At 43.8% G+C, this 18,963-nt stretch overlaps 1 protein-coding gene across 5 annotated transcripts in view; it reads left to right on the top strand.

Annotated features, from left to right (window-relative positions):
• The window catches only part of ASAP1 (ArfGAP with SH3 domain, ankyrin repeat and PH domain 1), a 348,630-nt gene that overhangs the window by 31,398 nt on the left and 298,269 nt on the right, over nucleotides 1-18,963 (top strand). For 3 of the 5 annotated variants that reach the window (XM_081214357.1, XM_081214356.1, XM_081214354.1), the window contains exon 2: nucleotides 8,938-9,023. The exons of 1 other annotated variant lie outside the window; for it this stretch is intronic. In XM_081214357.1, coding sequence (XP_081070483.1) covers nucleotides 8,965-9,023 — 59 coding nt within the window. In that variant the 5' untranslated portion in view covers nucleotides 8,938-8,964. Of the gene's footprint in view, nucleotides 1-8,937; nucleotides 9,024-18,963 lie in introns of those variants that run through there. One more of the 5 variants, XM_081214358.1, reaches the window with a different exon arrangement.

Raw genomic sequence — 18,963 nt, 5'->3', positions numbered from 1 at the left:
TTGGCACTCACTTATTTTAAGATTCACACAATTCTCAGGATGCAACTTTTTAAGATGCTGAGGATTTATTATTCACCTTCAGTACGTAGGTTCGTATGGCACCTGGCACTTTTTCTCGTTATCCGTGAGGTTATTTGGTTAAGGTCTGATTCTCTTAAACACGGGCTCTAAGCAGAGACCAGGTCCATTTTGCTAACCATTATTATAGCCTTGACATTTAGCTCAAGAAACATTTTTTCAATAAATGAATGAATGAATGGATGCATTTTTCCAACAGATGATTCTCATTTATGGGAGCTGTAGCCAATGGGACATAGCATGCAGTAGGCACGTACTAGATGTTTGTGAGGCAGGTCCAATCATGTGTTCACACCCAGATGAGATCACTTATGAGAGTTCATTCTGTCGTTTCTGTACCTGTCCCCCTACCCCCACCAGACTACGGTCTCAAGCTACCCAGCTTTGCCTCTGCATTGTGACCCAGTGTGCAGTCCACCCAGGAAACAGGATGTAAGACATGGTTACGGTCATCATGAGTTTATAATCCAGCCAGACAGTGGTTCTGGTCTTTTGGATCGTGGGTCCTTTGCTCTGACCTCTTTGGAGAGGAGAGACCCAAACCATCTTTGACTGTTATTTTATCCAGCGCGTGAGGCAGGGGACGGTCCAGGCGCAAGTTCAGCAGTGACGTCATTGTTAGATAGAGCACCTCAGCCGTCCTTGGCTTTCTTGGGGCAGAGGCTTCTGCAGAGTCTCGTCTGCTTCCGTCTGTAGCATAACCTTGATTATCACCCTGGGCAGATGGGGGCAGTAGGAACAGCCCATCCCAAGCACTTGCTGGTGGGCAGGGGGACACGGCCAGAGTCCAGAGTTACCTGGTCAGAGGCCACAGGTGAATAACTTGGGGCTTCTCGGGGCAGGTAGGGAGGCATGGCTTGTGGCTTGCTAGTGGATATAGAAACTAAGAGACCTAGTGATGGGTACGAAATCCCCACGACCAACTCAGGTGGACTCTGCGTTCACCATTCAGGAATTGCCGCAGGAGAGGAGGTTTCACTTACCTATCTGAAACAATCAGAAGATAACGTATCAACAGAGGAATGGATAAAGAAGAGGTGGTACACATAAACCATGGAATATTACTCAGCCATAAAAAAGTACAAAATAGGGACTTCCCTGGTAGCGCAGTGGTTAAGAATCTGACTGCCAATGCAGGGGACAAGGGTTTGATCCCTGGTCCGGGAAGATCCCACAAGCTGTGGAGCAGCTAAGCCTGTGGGCCACAACTACTGAAGCCCACGCTCCTAGAGCCTGTGCTCCGCAACAAGAGAAGCCACCGCAGTGAGAAGCCTGCACACCGCAACGAAGAGTAGCCCCTGCTCCCCGCAACTAGAGAAAGCCCATGTGCAGCAATGAAGACCCAGTGCAGCCAAAAATAAATAAATTTTTAAAAAGAACAAAATAATGCCATTTGCAGCAACATGGATGGACCTAGAGATCATCATACTGAGTGAAGTAAGTCAGAAAGAGAAAGACAAATATCATATGATATCACTTATATGTGGAATCTAAAAAAAGGGTACAAATGAACTTATCTACAAAATAGAAATAGAGTCACAGATGTAGAAAACAAACTTATGGTTACCGGGAGTAAGGTGGGAGGGAGGGACAAACTGGGAGATTGGGATTGACATATCCACACAACTATATATGAAATAGATAACTAATAAGGACCTACTGTATAGCACAGGGAACACTACTCAATACTCTGTAATGGCCTATATGGGAAAAGAATCTAAAAAAGAGTGGATATATGTATAACTGATTCACTTTGCCATACACCTGGAACTAATACAACATAGTAAATCATAAATCAACTATACTCCAATAAAAATTAAAAAAAATAGAAAATAATACAAAGTGGGATGTATTCAGTCAGAATTCATACTGCCTTACCTCGCATAGTAAGTAAAGCTCTGAGCTTTGAAGCCAAGCTGTCCCAAGTTTGAATCCAGAATCTGCCTCCACCAAGTAGCCGTGTGACCAAATGGTACATCATTTTTGTGGGCCTCGGTTTTCTTATCTGTAAAATGCAGACAATCTCAATTCCTTGCAGGGTTGTGGTGAGGATTGAATGCCATAGTGAATGTATTATATGTAGGATGAGTCTGGTACCTAGAAAGTGATCAACAGGGGGCACTATTATTATTGTTGTTATTGTTATTTGTGCTGTAGGAGTTCAGAAATGGACAGATTGTTGGGCTGGGAAAGTTGGAGAAAGCTTTTAAAAAAATTTTTTTTTTGGAATACAGTTGATTTACAATGTTATGTTAGTTTCAGGTGTACAGCATAGTGAATCAGTTATACATATACATATATCCACTCTTTTTAAGATTCTTTTCCCATATAACCATTACAGAGTACTGAGTAGAGTTCCCTGTGCTATACAGTGGGTCCTTATTAGTTATCTATTTTATATATAGTAGTGTGTATATGTCAGTCCCAATCTCCCAATTTATCCCTCCCCCGCCCTTACCCCTTGGAAACCATAAGTTTGATTTTTACATCTGTGACTCTATTTCTATTTTGTAGGTAAGTTCATTTGTACCCTTTTTTAAGATTTTGCATATAAGTGATATAGTATGATATTTGTCTTCCTCTGTCTGACTTACTTCACTCAGCATGACAGTCTCTAGGTCCATTCATGTTGCTGCAAATTGCATTATTTCTTTTTTTTCTTTTTTATGGCTGAGTAATATTCCGTTGTATATGTACCACATCTTCTTTATCCATTCCTCTGTTGATGGACATTTAGGTTGCTTCCATGTCCTGGCTATTGTAAATAGTGCTGCAATGAACATTGGGTGCATGTATCTTTTTGAATTATGGTTTTCTCTGGATATATGCCCAGAAGTGGGATTGCTAGGTCAGATTGTAGCTCTTTTTTTAGTTTTTTAAGGGACCTCCATACTGTTCTCCATAGTGGTTGTACCAGTTTACATTCCCACCAACTGTGTAAGAGGGTTCCCTTTTCTGGAGAAAGCTTCTTGAAAGAGAAGGCACTTCGAGTGGGGCTAGACAAGCTAAGCTTCTAGTAGACAAGAGGAAGCTTTGCCAAAATATGTATTCAGGCTTTTTTCTTTAGGTCTCTGGTTTTCTAACTACAGCTTCTACAGAACAGGAAAGAATCACATCAGTAAATAGGAAAAGTGTTCGCTGTGATGTTATGGGAACAAAGAAAACTGTCCAAGCTGTAGCCAGCTGCTGGTGACTCAAGAGTTCATAACATCCTCTATAAAAGGATACGAATCCCAGCATCCGTGAAGTCACTTCTGTTGAATAAAACTCAACACCTATTTGGTGACTGGCAATAAAGAAGGGCTGATGTACTAAATGATTTATGTCCCTATTCTTGCATGGCACACAGGAATTGCTTTCTGGAATGACATACCGTAAGTCACAGAATAGAATTTCAATGGAAAAAGCAGAAGCATGGGTGGATAAAAGTTGTGATGCTTGATGATAATGAGTTCTGGTTCACTCTAGCAGGTACTTGCTTTAAATCATCCATTCACTCTAGCAGGTACTTGCTTTAAATCATCCATCACTGGTGGCAGGGGGAAATGAGAGGTTATAGAGAAGAGCAAGGGGGTTGGTAGCACACGTTCACTCCTCTGATGTGTATTTATTGAACATCTAGTCATAAATGATGTGTGTTCCCTGCCCGTATCTTTGAGCCCACCCTGGAAGGCACTGCAGGTGGTGCCTGTTCCCAGGGAGGGCTTCCTGCATCTCTGTCTGAGGCCATACCCTGGCTGTGCGTGGCCAGTGAGGCATGGGAGTGGGTGCATAAATGCCCCAGCTTCCTTACCCCAGGGTGGCAATTCTAAGGTGTGTTCCCATCCCTCAGAGGGTCCCCACTGGGCTTGTGCCCCAGGTGCCTAAGTGGTAACCTCATGACAAGGTCCCTAACCTCTGAGTTTCAGATTCTTGTAGGATGTTTGTGTGGATTAAACAAGACGATAGTGTTACTACCACCATTACTAGTTCCTGTTTTGCTCAGTGCTTGAACTACATTATCTAACTAATTCTCAGTGACTGTATGAGGTAGGTACTTTAATTATCCCAATTTTAAAGATGACGAAACTGAAGTATGAAAGGATAAATAACTCACCAAAGAGCCATAATCTGAGTTCTAACCCAGATGCATTTGTTCTAAGGAGACAACTTTTAATTATAAGCCAAACTGTTAGAGTACAAGGTCTAGCAGGGAAGCTGCTATTATTATTATTAGCAAGTGCCCAGCATATAGTTGGTGCTCCTTTTATTTGTGCAGTTAAAAAAATAATGAATGTCAATAAAAAGAGAAAAGAAAGAAAAAAAAAAAACCAAAAAAGTAAGCACCAGGCCTTGAATGGAGGCAGAATTCTAGATCAACAAATATTCGTGATTAAATGAAAAAAAAAAAACAAACAAATGGGAATTCCCTGGCGGTCCAGTGGTTAGGACTCAGCGCTTTCACTGCCGTGGCCTCAGGTTCAATTCCTGGTCGGGGAACTAAGATTCCATAAGCTGTGAGGTGCCGCCCAAAAAATAAATAAATAAATAAAAGGAATGCATGAATGAATGAATGTTAGTTCCTCGAGATTATAAACGTTTTTTGTTCTTGGCTCTGTCTTCCCTGCATATGATAAGCCCAAGACAAATATTCCTTGAATGAAAGATTGAATGAATGAATGCAAAGTGGAATTTTTTTTTTTAAGTTACTGGTAGTTCCCTGGTTCTAAGAAAATCATGTTAATTGAAATGCATTATTTATTTGACTTTTACAAGAACCGGTTCCAGAAAGGAAATAGCTTTAAAATCCTAACAGTATTTATCTGTAGGGGATGGGATACTAAAATATTTTGTTTTCATGCCTTACTATTTTTCGTGATGGGCCTGGATTACTTTCATAACTGGAAAGAAAGAATCTCTGTTTGAAAAACAAAAATCAGTTTCAAAGCATAAACGGGTTCAAAGCAGTGTGGGTGCAGCACTGACATATACATGGATGCTATCCTAATTCGCGTGAGTTCAGAGTCGAGGAAGCAGGGTGTGACCTGACTTTGGTGTCACACCTCACACAGCAGTTGCACACACCGTCTCTCTGGGGGTTCACGCCAGTCTAGTGACGTAGGTCAGGCTAAGATAGTGATCTCATTTCACAAACAAGGGACCCAACAGCCGAAGAGGCTCACTGAACAGGATACCCTGTCCCTCCAGCCCCTTGTGAAGACCCATTAAAGGAAGTGGGACAAGGGTGGAGGTGGACTGGGGTACCAGGGGCTCATGTGATAGCTGTCTCTGAGCATCTTCGAGTTATTTTAAGGAGAGGAAGCCTGTCTGCCTGAGTCAGACAACCTGGGTTGGAATCCCAGTTCTGCTACACACTGTCCTGGACACACTATGTCGTATCTCTGAGCATCGATGTTCTCATCTGTAAAGCTGGCCCAGTGTCTTCTTGTGAGGGTCAAGTTAGCACCAGGTAGGTGTGTCTTCTGCAAGAGGTGGCTTTGCTGATTGTCATCACATCTGTTCTGTCTGTGTGCAAGGCTTTCATTTTTCCCAATTGTGTTGATACTCACTGGTGTCCATAAATTAGCGTTCCCATGTGTATTCGTCAGGTTTTGCCAAGTAACAAAAACCGCGGAATTGCAGTGGCCTGCTTGATGGCAGGTGTTTATTTTCATGCTCATGGGTCAGTTGTGGTTTGGCTGATCTAGGTTGGGCTTGGCTGGCTCAGGCTGAACTTCAGGTTTGGTTCAAATCTGCTCCATGTGTCTTTATTGCAGGGTCCAGGCTGAAAGGCAGCAGCTGAAAGGGGCTAGGGAGACATACTCCTCTCATGACACATCACAGGAGGGCAAGGGATAGATTGGGACCAGCACAGTGTCATTTTCATCCGAATTCCATTGTAAACAAGTCAGTGGTCCAGTCCAGAATCCAATGCTGCATGGAAAGACCTACCACCCACTATAGTAAGAAGGACTACAAAGACACCTGACCAAGGGCAGGGATGTATAATTCAAATTCAGGGTGAGAGTGAAGAATAGGAGCAGTGATCCAGTCTATACACTGTCTTAGCTGTGTGCTTGGGTGAAGCAAGGAAAGCAAAGGAAAGGCAAGGGGAGGTGTGGGCTGGGAGAGGCATTGCTTATTTATGCCCGTAACGGGGTCTTGTTTTTGATGTACATATAGTGTGTAAAGTTGTGATCAGGAAGGTGAACGTTACGGGGAAATCATGGTCTGTGATTCTGGAGGAGAGCATGTGTTTTTGCTCATGCTGGTACCACCCTGTCTTGATTATTCCAGCTTTGTAGTAGGCTCTGAAATTGGGAAATGTGAGTCCCCCCCATCATTTTGGCTATCTGAGTTCGTTGCATTTCCATATCAATTTTAGGATAAGACTGTCAATTCCCCATCTAACTTAAATGTGTGATTAGTTCGGGAAGGTTCAGTCAATCACTGCTGGCATCTAAGGTTGAAGAAGGTGGTTTGATCATTTATCCAACAAACGTTTATTAACATTGTGCTGGACACCACTGTGTGGTTGGTGCTGGGGATATGAGAAAATCTAAACAGTCTTTGTATCACATGGCTTGTTATCAAATCAAATCAACATATGTTTATCAGTCTTCACATGAATGAATGCATAGTTAAAAACAGATCAACTCTGTAATCTAATCTAGAGGAGTAGGAAGAGTTTCCCTGCGGAAGTAAGATTTAAAGAAGTATAGGAGTTAACTAGCCAAAGTGAGAGAGGGGCTTCCCAGGTGGCGCAGTGGTTGAGTGTCCGCCTGCCGATGCAGGGGACACGGGTTCACGCCCCGGTCCGGGAAGATCCCACATGCCGCAGAGCGGCTGGGTCCATGAGCCATGGCCGCTGGGCTTGTGCGTCCGGAGCCTGTGCTCCGCAACGGGAGAGGCCACAACAGTGAGAGGCCCGCGTAATGCAAAACAAAAAAAAAACAAAAAAAAACAAAGCAAAGTGAGAGAGGAAGCCTTACAGGCAGAGGGAACAGCATGAGCAAAGGACCTGGGGCAGAAGGACCGTGGAAAGTTGCAGGATCTGAAAGAAGGTCATGTGGTTGCAACAGTGAGCTGGGGTGGACAAGATGAGGTCAGAGGGGAGGAGGGGGGCAAGAGTCAGACTGTGTTCAATCATTTTTATCTGGAAGCACTGAGAAACCATTAAAGAACGTCAAGCTAGAGGTGGAGGGATGACACAGATTTGAGTTTTAAAAGTTTTATTCTGCATATTAACCAGTCGTATTTGGATCTGGATTTTTTAAAACAAAAATACTTAAAAAGCATTTTTAACATTTATGAGGCTATTAGAAATTTGAACGTTGGATATTTGGTGATATCAAAGAATTATCATCTTTTTAGGTGTGGTAATGGTGTTGCTGTTATATTTTTGTAAAAGACCTTATATAGCGATACGTGCTGCACTATTTTTTTAAATAAACTTATTTTATATATTTTATTTTTGGCTGCGTTGGGTCTTCGTTGCTGCACGTGGGCTTTCTCGAGTTGCGGCGAGTGGGGGCTACTCTTTGTTGCGGTGCACGGGCTTCTCACTGCTGTGGCTTCTCTTGTTGAGGAGCACGGGCTCTAGGCGCGCGGGCTTCAGTAGTTGTGGCTCGCGGGCTCTAGAGCACAGGCTTAGTAGTTGTGGCCCACGGGCTTAGTTGCTCCGTGGCATGTGGGATCTTCCCGGACCAGGGCACGAACCTGCGTCCCCTGCACTGGCAGGTGGATTCTTAACCACTGCGCCACCAGGGAAGCCCCTGTGCTGTGCTATTAATGACTGAAATAAGACGTCTGGAATTTGCTTCTAAAAACTAACATGGGGAGGGGGAGGGATTAGGGAGTGGATGGGGTAGGACTGATTATGAGTTGGTGGTGATTGGGGCTGGGTAGTGGGAATCTCTGTGTTTGTGTCTGTACAGAATTCTGCATAATAAAACATAAAAAAAGAAAAAGATTGTTCTGGCTTCAGTGTAGGGGAGCAGATTTCAGAGGGAGAAATGGTGATGAGGGGAGACCAATTAGGTGATAGTTGTAGTAGCCCAGGTGAGAATGGTGGAGGCTTGATCCAGGGCTGTGTCAGTGGAGATGGAGAGAGAGACAGGTTGAGAGATATTTAGGTTCGAGACACGTGACTTAGGGATGTGGAGATGGTGTGTCAAGTGTGTCCCTAGGTTTCTGGCCGCAGATGGAGGTACCACTCTGAACTTGGGGAAGGACCCAGCAGGTCCCATGGCTTCTCTTGTTTTCACACCCCCACTTCTGTTTCCCCTCCATCCAAAAATATTGAAGCTGTTCCCTTATGTAAAACCTTTAATCCCAGACTTCCTGTGCTCTGTGCACTCAGCAATTAATTAAGCTTTGGTATGCATGAATTAATTAAAATCCTCTCTCTGGTTCAGAGGGGCTGTCCTGAAATACGGAGATTCCTATATATCTACCTTCTTCCTGGGGCTGATTCCCTTGGCTGGGGGAACTCCTCTCCTTCCCCATGGGCACACAGCTGTGGCTGTCTGTCTGTCCTACCTGTCAGCACAATTTAAGTTCATGTTTAGGAGCTCAGGTTTAGAGATGTTAATGACTTGTAAACTGCTCTCCAACATAGAGCTAGAAATAGAAAGGCAAGAAGGATTCCTGAGCACTTGCACAGATTAACTGATGGAGATGTCAGCCCCAAAGTGGATTGCTGAAATAGTGGTTTCCCCACTGTTTTCCTTCCCATTCCTGGACAGCCACTGTGGCGTAAGAACATTCCCAACAAGGGTGCTGGATTCCACATGAAGTCATGTGTTGGTCTGAGACAATGTCTTCTGCCCAGTCCTGCTGGATGACTCTTGTCACCTTTTTTCCTACCTCCCCATCCAGGTAATTTTCTGATGTGACGGCTGAGACATGAGATCTTCAGCCTCCAGGCTCTCCAGTTTTTCATCAAGAGATTCACTATGGAATCGGTGAGTGGTCTTAGCCCATCCTGTCCAGAGAGCCCAGCCTGGGAAATGTCGAGGGATTCTTTTGGGGAGGTTGAAATGCAAAAGTTGATCAGACTCAAGCACTAGAATCTGACAGAGACACCATGGGTGTGGATATTAGTGGTGAACAGATCTTTGGCATTTTTAGAGCTGCAGACTTTTTGAAGTGTTTCCTGTCTCATTACCTATCATCTGTGTGCAGAGGGAAAGGTGGTGGGGTGGTGGTATGAGAATGAAGTAAGGAATGATAACAAAAACAACACTGCCAACAAGAATAGATGCTATTTTAGCTGAGTGACTCTTTAAAGACATTACTTCATTCAATCTGCCCAACAATCCTACCAGGAAGGGCTTACCACATTCATTTTACAGATAGAGAACTTGCCTGGCTGGATTTGAAACCAATTTTTCCTGATTCCAGGTCTGCTGCCTTTTTTGTCTTGCAGTGTTGCTTCTTGGTAGAGGTGTGATTTGTCCCATTTTGCAGCTGGGAATACTGGGGCCTGGCATAGGCGCACGTGATAGAGTCTAAGGCATCTGACCTCAGTGGGTGGAGCTTTGTGTTAGTGGATGATAAAAAACTGGACTGGACAGGAAGCGCCACGAAAACTAGGCAGAGAAAACTCCAGGAGTCCAAGGATCTTAAAGTTGCCAGGGTGACTTGACATAGGGTCCACCTGCTATGCCTGGCGTTTCCCAGAAGTCAGCTTAGTGGTAGAAAGACTGTGGGTGCTGGAGGGGTGGTTGAATTCTTGCTCTGCCAGCAACTTTCTGTGTGACCTCAGGCAAGTCATTAACCTTCTCTGTTCTGTTTTCTTATCTATGGAATTGGAGTAATAATAGTTATGTTTCAGGTTTTCATGCAGATTAGAGAAAAAGGTGTACAATAAAGTGTCTTGCATAAAGTAGGGACATAAAACATTATAATTATTCCAGTTTTTAAAATGAAAGTAATTTTCAGGATAATTAGATAAGGAAGAGTGTCCTGAATGGGTAGGAGAGGTGAGAGGCTAGAGGCAGGGAGGCCAACCTGAGAGGCTTTGATGTGACCCAGACATGAGTTGATAGGGGACTGTTACCATCTTCCAGGATAAATGAGACTCTGCCTGCTCATCTTCATAGTTTGATGATTACAGGGTTACCGAAGTCATGTTTTATTTTGTTTTGTTTTATAAATCAAGAATCCAACATGAAAGTGACATTAGTTTTGCAGGTATCTTTTTAGGTGATACTGTTACTAAACCAAACTTGGGTCTGCTCGCCTGACAGGCATCAAGGTCAATCTACTGACACCAGGTTGTAGTGAAGGAAAGTACAGCGTTTATTATTACAGGGTGCCAAGCAAGAAGAACAGGCAGCTCATGCTCAAGAGATCTGAATTCTCCAGTGGTTTCCAGGGAAGGGTTTTTAAAGACAGTGTGAGGGAGAGGGTCACAGGGTGAGTGATCAGCTTGTGCACAATTCTCTGGTTGTGGTGAGGTAACAGGGTGATGTTTCAGGAATCTCAAATCACCAACCTTTTGGTTCCCACCAGTCTGGGGTCTGTGTGTTGGTGATCAGCATGCAGTTAACTTCCTCCACATGGTGGGGGTTTTAGAATCTGCAAAACAGCTCAAGGGTATGACTCAAGATATTACCTATAGCCCCAAGAAGGAACTAAAGGTCCTTGATGTTGTTTTATGTCTAAATTGTTATTATTTTGTCTTGCTTCACTGCTTTCTTTTCTTTTTGCATTTTCTCACTTCTCTGGTTAAATTTGCTCTTTGGAACTTGGGGAAAGCCTAGGGGGCTAAAGCTTTTCTAGAAACAAGAGGTGGGGAACACGGGGGTGGGGGTGTCTGTCCCTGGGAAGGTCCTTCAGGGTCCTCCTCAGTTTCAATATTAATTACAACTGCAACAGCAGTGCATTATTTAGGATTAGGTTTTGCTATGAATGATGTAAAATCTAAAAGAACATTGGCTTAAACAGAAGATAGAAGTATATTTCTCTCTTGCTTTGAACCCAAGGTGGTACAGGGCTGCTGCAGCAACTGTGAGAGACCCAGACTTTTCCTCTCTTGTTTTTCTGCCATGTGGACCTCCTTTCCCCCAAGGTCACCTCATGGTCCATTCTGGCTGCTTCTGCACCGGCCATCACATCTACCAGCAGGAGGAAGGGAAGAAGAAAGGCAGGCCCCTTCTTTTAAGGGTATCTGCTTCTGGGTGTCACACTTGCTGCTTCTACTTATGTTCTGTTGGCCAGAATTTAGTCCTCTGCCTACATTTAACTGCAAGGGAGGCTGGGAAATGTGAACTTTCTTCTGTAAGACCACGTGCTTACCAAAATTGAGGATTATTGTGATGAAAAAAGAAGAGAACAAAAAAACAACAAGAAAAGAAGAGAACAGATATTGGAGGACAAATCTTTCTTTGCCATGCAAATAGTTATTGAAAGGTTGCTATTAAGAGGATAGGCTCAGTGGCCAGACTGCTGGTACTGTATTAGAATCCTGAATTCAGGACTCTATAGCTACATGACCTTGGGAAATCTACTTAACTTCTGTGCTCAGTTTCTTTATCTGTAAAATCCTATTTTATACATTCTCGTAAGGGTTGCTTTGAACATTAGATGAGTTAAGGTAAAGCACTTGGACCAGTACCTGGAACGTCATAAGTGCTATGTAAGTGTTAGCTATTACTATAACTACTACCTCTACTGTTAGTAATACTACTTCTATTACCACTATTACTACTTCTATTGTTACCATTACTGCTGCTTCTACTATTACAGCTGCTGCTTCTACTGTCGCTTTCATGCTTCTCCTTCTCCTGTTACTTCTGCTGCTGCTGGTGCAGTCACTACTACTACTTCTATTGCTAACACTATTACTACTCTATGACTGTCGTTGCCAGGTACCGCATATACATGTATAAAATTTTATACTCATAGCAAGGTAAGTATTATTTTCCTGATATGAAGATAAGAGTTAGCATAGTAACTTGCCAGATGGCATGCAGCTGTCAGGATAGTGGCTTACCTTTGGGTGGGTCAGGGGATAGTGACCAGAAGGGAGCATGAAGCAGCTTCTGAGGTTCTGCAAATGTTCCGGGTGCTGGTTGCATGGGTGTCAAAATTCCTTGAATGGTACATTTATGACATAGGCAATTTTATGTGTTTATATTATATTTCAATTAAAACATATCAGGTAGTAGAACATGAGTGAAACTACACCTGATTCTAAAGCCCGCACTCTCTTAACTATAACGTAAGGCCCAACACCTTTATCTCTTTTCACTTATTTGTTTGTTTGTTGGCTCTTTCATAACATGTATTGATCAGTTGCTTATGTTACTTATGTGCCAAGAACTGGGCCAGGTTGCTTGGGATACAAAGGTACAAGCAGCACACACACAGCCCTATCCTCATGGGGCTTTCTGTCTAGAGGAAAAGGAAAGATAAATATCACACAGATTACCAGCTACTGGGTCAGGCTCAGCGTGGGATGCCCTGGGGCCACAGGAGGGACACATAAACTGATCCAGCCACGCAGGTCTGGTAAAATAATGTCCATCTCACTGATGCCCGTCTCAACCAACTCCTCTGATAGGGCGGAAGGTCCCCACATCCATGGGTAAGCTGACTACATCAAAACACATAAAGCAGTTCTTTGCCTTCCCTGCTGACAGGCCCTGAGAAGCGGTCAGCTTTTCTTTTCCTTGTTTGTCACTATGACAGTTGTGACCTCCACCTGGTGTCCCGTGGAGCAGACAAGCGCCGAGCTTTGGAGTTCAGTAGACAAGAGAGAAAACACACGGGAGCTGAGCCTTTCTAAATGTCTCGGGACATGAGTCCAGGGACCTCTTACTTTGTTCATTTATATATTACGTATCTTCGTTCATAATAAAAATGAAGGAATGAAGGAATAAAATCATACCCCACAACGGTGCAGTTGCCATCCCTGGAAAAGTTCAAGTCCAGAGGAATAAAGAACAAGATGTTCCCTTTTTTCACCTCAAATACCACCAGGATGGCAGGGGCAGCAAATGGCAGTGTGGTTGAATTCTGAGCCAGCAATGGAAATCAGTTGCCCTTATTTTCAGGGGTTTTCTCCATCCGTAGAAATGAACTGACCGTAACTTTAGACCCTCCTAAGCCACGCCCGGAGAAAGCCCTTTGACTCCCTCTCCCTGCCTTTGCCTTTGCAAAGGTCACTGCAGACTCCCTGTCCTTCTTATGCTGTGGGCTGTCAGCCCAAATTGAGTTTCCCTGAGCCCAGCTGATGTCCCTTTTTGGCCGCAGGGCAGGTGTCAGAGGCTGAATGCAGCACAGGGACAGGAAATGTGTCCCCCGAGCTGAACACAGAAGCGTTGACCTCTGAACTCGGAGCTGCATTTCTGACATTGTTGGAAGGGTTGGAAAGCCTTATGATTTCTGGATGTGAAAGAAAAGGAAATGTGTTTTAGAAAAACAATGTTCAAGTTCAAGTTTATGTAGAAGAAAAAGAAGTGTGTTTTAGAACAATATTCAATTGTTTAGAACAACAGTATTCGGGGGGGGGAGGTGAATTTTATTCAAAGGGCTGTGAAAGCCCTTTCAATGTAATTGAGGCTGTTTGAAACTCAACTGCTTATTCCATGGCCTCAGTTAGATGCATAAAGGAAAGAAATTACCTACCTAGACCGAGAATTGGGAAATTATGATGCTGGTCTTCTTTCCTTCCCTCCCACCTTCCCTTCATTTTTTTCCTTCCCTCCTTCCAAATTTACTAAGAAGCTGCTGTGTGCCACACCCTATGCTGAGTCCTGAGGAAATAGATGAATAGGACTCATTGCAAAGCCTTCCTGAGCTTATCATTTATTCATTTAAAAACATTTATTCATTCTGCAAACATTTACTGAGTACCTAATTTGCTCTGGTCTGTTAGTAGAGATAAAAGACATAGTTCCTTCTCATCCTGAGTTTGTACTTTATTAATTTTTTCACTTGCTCACTCAGCAAACACTCTGTGAGCATCTACTGTGAGCCAGGGACTGCACCAGTGGCTGGGATTCCAAGATGAGCAAAATAGAGCTTCTGTCTTGATGGAGCTAAAAGACCATACAACATTGTATTCATCTCCTAGGGCTTCCGTAACAGAGTATCACAAACCTGGTGGCTCAAAACAGTAGAAATGTATTGTCTCACAATTCTGGAGGCTGGAAGTCCAAACCCAAGGTATCGGCAGGGTACCGAAGCCTGTAGGGGAAGATCCTTCCTTGCCTCTTCCTAGCTTCTGGGGTTTGCTGGCAATCTTTGATGTTTGTTGCCTAGCAGCTGCGTTGCTCCGGCCTCTGCCTGTGTTGTCCCGTGTCCTTCTCCCTCTGTGTCTCTCTTCCTCTCCCTTACAAGGACACCAGTCTTGTTGGAATAAGGGCCCACCCTACTCCAGTATGATCTCATCTTTAATTTACATCTTAATTACATCTACAAAGATCCTATTTCCAGATAAACTCACATTCATGGGTACACTGGACCAGGACATCAACATTTTGGGGGGGGCACAATTCAACCCATAACAAATGTATATTACCATGTAAAGCACCTGCAAGGGCACTGGGTGTGGGTGGATCCTGGGTAAGGATAATTGACCTACTTCTTCCACTTTCTCTCTGCATCTAAGGGGACTAGACCTTTAGGGCGGGAACCCTGTGTTGCTCCGAGTGAGTGTTCCTGGATTTTTTTGCCTGGGAGGTGAGACATCGTGCACTTACAGGGAGAGTCTTGTGTGGTGCAAGTTGATGGGCAGGGTTCATGCCCACTACTCGTGCTAGTTTTTGTTTCACGGGGTGGCCGTTGAGTCTGGGCGAACACCTGCCTTGATCAGGAGGCCCGGACTGGTGGTTAGAGCTGTGGGTTCCTATCCTGCCTCTGCTCTTGCGGGTCCTGTGAGCCTGGGTCCACTTCTTCCCCATTCTCTGCCTCAGGCGTCTCACTGTACCTCCCCCAGAGGTCTTGCGTGGACCAGGTGGGATCAGATCTATAAAGCGTTCGCGAGAGCTCCAGGCCCTCGCTAAGTGTTCGGTGTGAGTTGGTGGCAGTTAGGCCAGGGCACGTAAAACGTCCCCGGGAGAGGGGCTTACCCAGCTCATTCAGCACAGTCCCCTCAATAAAGACTGTTGTTCAGTGTTTAATGCCATTCACCATCAGAACATTTTTTCCATAATCTTTCCTAAGGACAGTTTTCTGACATATAGAAAACACCCTTAGCACAAAGACATCCACTGCAGCATTGTTTAAAATGCTAAACAGTGACAAACAAGACAGAAAGCTGCCTTACAATGAGGAATGAGTTAACAAATTAGGGCAGAATGATTAAAAAAAAATAGGGTAAAACAATGAAAAACAATGATGTAGCCATTAATAAGAAAATTATGGTCACTTTTTAAAGGTTATGAGAATGCTCATGATATAAATGTCATGTAAAAAAAAGAAAGTTTTGGACTTCCCTGGTGGCACAGTGGTTGAGAATCTGCCTGCCAATGCAGGGGACACGGGTTCGAGCCCTGGTCTGGGAAGATCCCCCATGCCACAGAGCAACTAAGCCCGTGCGCCACAGCTACTGAACCTGCGCTCTAGAGCCCGCGAGCCACAACTACTGAGCCTGCGAGCGACAACTACTGAGACCCGCGTGCCTAGAGCCCGTGCTCTGCAACAAAGAGAGGCCACCACAGTGAGAGGCCTGCGCACTGCAATGAAGAGTAGCCCCTGCTCTCGCAACTAGAGAAAGCCCGCGAGCAGTGACAAAGACCCAATGCAGCCAAAAATAAATAAATAAATAAATAGATTTTTAAAAAAGAGAAAGTTTTATTTTTGAGGAAGTGACTGCATTTCCCTGTGCCTCAGTTTCCTCATCTTGAAAATGGAGACAATAACAGTACCTTCTTTAGAAATAGGATTGAGAATTAAATGAGATGATACATGGGAAGCACGTGATCAGCACCTGGCACATATGAGGTGCTCACTAAATGCTAATTGTTGTTATTATTTATCATTTGGTCTAAATTATGTACAAAATAGTCACAGAAAAATATTTAGAATAAACAACACAGATGAAACACACATTTTCCATTTTGAATGTATTATTCAAAGGACTTCATTCTGTGAGTCACTCAGCAAACATTGAGCCTCTCTGTCAAGCACTGTTAGCCCACAGAGCAGGAGGTTTCAGTGTAAGAGAGGGCATCAGAATCCCATTTGAGGGCTTTTCAAAAAACACAAGATGCCTGGAGATGCTGATTTAATCGATGTGTGGTGGGTTCCAGGCATCTGCAGTCTTAAAAAAAAAAATTCCACAAGTGACTTAGATTCTCAGGGTAGATATAAGGCACAGTCACTCCCCTGAAGAAGCTTGCAAACCAGATGAGAAGATGGGAACCGCAGCGTAATATAAGGAGAATATAAGTGCTCTAGACTGGGGCTCTTGACTCTGGGTCCCATGCAGAACTCTGTAATATTAAAGATCCCCTTGACTCCACCCCCAGGTGAAAGGAATCAGACTCTCCAGGAGGTTCTTTTTTTTTTTTTTTGGCTGCACCACGGGGTGTGCAGGATGCAGGACCAGGGATCGAACCCTTGCCCCCTGCACTGGAAGGGTGGAGTCTTAACCGCTGGACCACCAGGGAAGTCCCCCTCCAGGAGGTTCTGATGATCAGCTAGATGGAGTGTATGCAGCTCCCTCCTCCTGTCCCCGGCCCCTTCCTACCCAAGATGCAACAGCATAGACTGAGAACCACAGTTTTCTCAAAGCCATGAGGCTGCTATATTTCCTCTGGTTGGTACCGGTGAATGCTTTTTAGAAAATTATTTGATTATGTATTTTAAAATGAAAACATTTTAAAATGTTTTAATTGTGCTAAAATACACATAAACATAAAATGTACTATCTTAACGATTATTAAGTGTATAGTTCATTGGTATTAAGTATATTCCCATTGTTGTGCAGTCATCACCACCGTCCATCTCCAGAACTCTTTTCATCTTGCAAAACTAAAACTCTGTACCCACTAAATAACAGCCCTCCCTTTTCCTCCCTTCCTCCAGCCCCTGGCAACCACCATTCTACTTGCTGTTTCTATGAATTTGACTACTCTAGGTATCTCAGATAAGTGAATCATACAGTATTTGTCATTTTGTGACTAGGTTCTTTCACTTAGCATAATATCCTCAGGATTCATCCATGTTGTAGCATGTGTCAGAATTTCCTTCCCTTTTAAGGCTGGATAATATTCCACTGTATGTATATTTACCACATTTTGCTTATCCATTCATCCATTGGTGGATACTTAGGTTGCTTCCATCTGTTGACTATTATGAACAATGCTGCTGTGAACATGGGTGTACAGATATGTCAAGACCCCTGCTTGGTGTCTTTTGGGTGAGGGAATTCTACCCAGAGGTGGAATTGCTGGATCATAATGGTAATTCTATATTTAATTTTTTGAGGAACCACCATACTGTTGCCCACAGCGACTGTACCATTTTGCATTCCCATCAACAGTGCACAAGGGTTTCTGTTTCTTCACATCTTTGCCAACACTTGTGATTTTCTGTTTTTGTTCCTCATGCATGTGCTAGTGAAGGCTCTTAGCTGGGACACATCACTGTCGGCTTCATATTTCATTTATGTTGTGTGGGCCAATTAAGCAATTCCCAAGTGTTTATTTAAGCTCTAGGCACTGAGAATAACAGACCTAAATAATACAGGCATGGTTCCTGCCTTCAAGCTCTAGGAGAGGGTCAGGGGAAATAGATACATGACAAGTAATTTTTGTCCAATAAGATACATCCTTAGGGAGCATACTGTACGTGGAATACAGTTTAAAACGGTAGGAGATGTTGACTGAGTTTAGTGCCTCAGTGTCAACATGCGAGATACATCATTTGAGCAGACCTAGAGGTCCAAGTTTGGGCTGTCCAATAGAACTTTCAGGATTGCCCAGCAGAACTTTCTGTAATGGTGGAAATGCTCTGTCTGGTGTCTGCTAGCTGCTGTGGCTGTTGAGCACTTACAGTGTGCCTGGTACAACTGAGAAATTGAGGCTTTAAAGTTTATTTAATCTTAATGAATTTTCATTTAAATTGAAATTAGCCAGAAGTGGCCATTGGCTAGTGGGTTGGGCAGTAGAATTAATGGAGAGCGTCTGACATGGTTCTCAAACTTGAACACTCACGTATTCAAGGGATCTTGAATGGGGATCTAGTTCTAAAGCAGATTCTCAGGGGACTTCCCTGGTGGTTCAGTGGGTAAGACTCTGGGCTCCCAATGCAGGGGGCGCAAGTTCGATTCCTGGTCAGGGAACTGGATCCCACACGCATGCTGCAACTAAGAGACTGCATGCCACAGGGAAGATCCCGCGTGCTGCAACTAAGACCCGGAGCAGTCTAAAAAAATAAATAAATAAAAATTTAAAAATAAAATAAAAAAGCAGATTCTTAGGCCCTCCCCCTTGTGTTTGTGGTCCCTAAAGTGTGTAGTGGGGCAAGGAGTCTGCGTTTTAATAGCCACTGCAGGTGATTCCGATGCAGGTGCAGTTTGTGGTTTTCAAACGTTTGTACCCTCAGAATATTTTCTTCAACTGAAAGCTTAAGAGAGCTCAGTGTAGAAAACAGACAAGAGCGGAGTTCTTTCTGGTTGAAGTAGGCCTGGGACCCAGGGCTCCATACATACAGGGGGGACATGCTCTATCCTCCCTGGGGGAAGTCTCTTGTAGCACAAGTCATACACCCCGGATCTAGCCCAACCTCGTCATTGTATTAATCTGAAACCCTGTGAAATGCAGAGTAAGATTTGGTTTCTAATAACTGTAAGCATGCCAGAACCAATTTAAAACCAATAATTACCTCTGGAAATGCAAGTTGAAGCAGAAGTACAATGTCTCAGCTTGGGCTGCTACAACAAAAGTA

The sequence above is a fragment of the Mesoplodon bidens genome (genome assembly GCF_964165515.1).
Source record: "Mesoplodon bidens genome assembly, chromosome: 16".
Classification (NCBI taxonomy): domain Eukaryota; kingdom Metazoa; phylum Chordata; class Mammalia; order Artiodactyla; family Ziphiidae; genus Mesoplodon; species Mesoplodon bidens.
The sequence above is the reverse complement of the archived record's forward strand: the minus strand, read 5'-3'. Positions and strand labels throughout refer to the sequence as shown.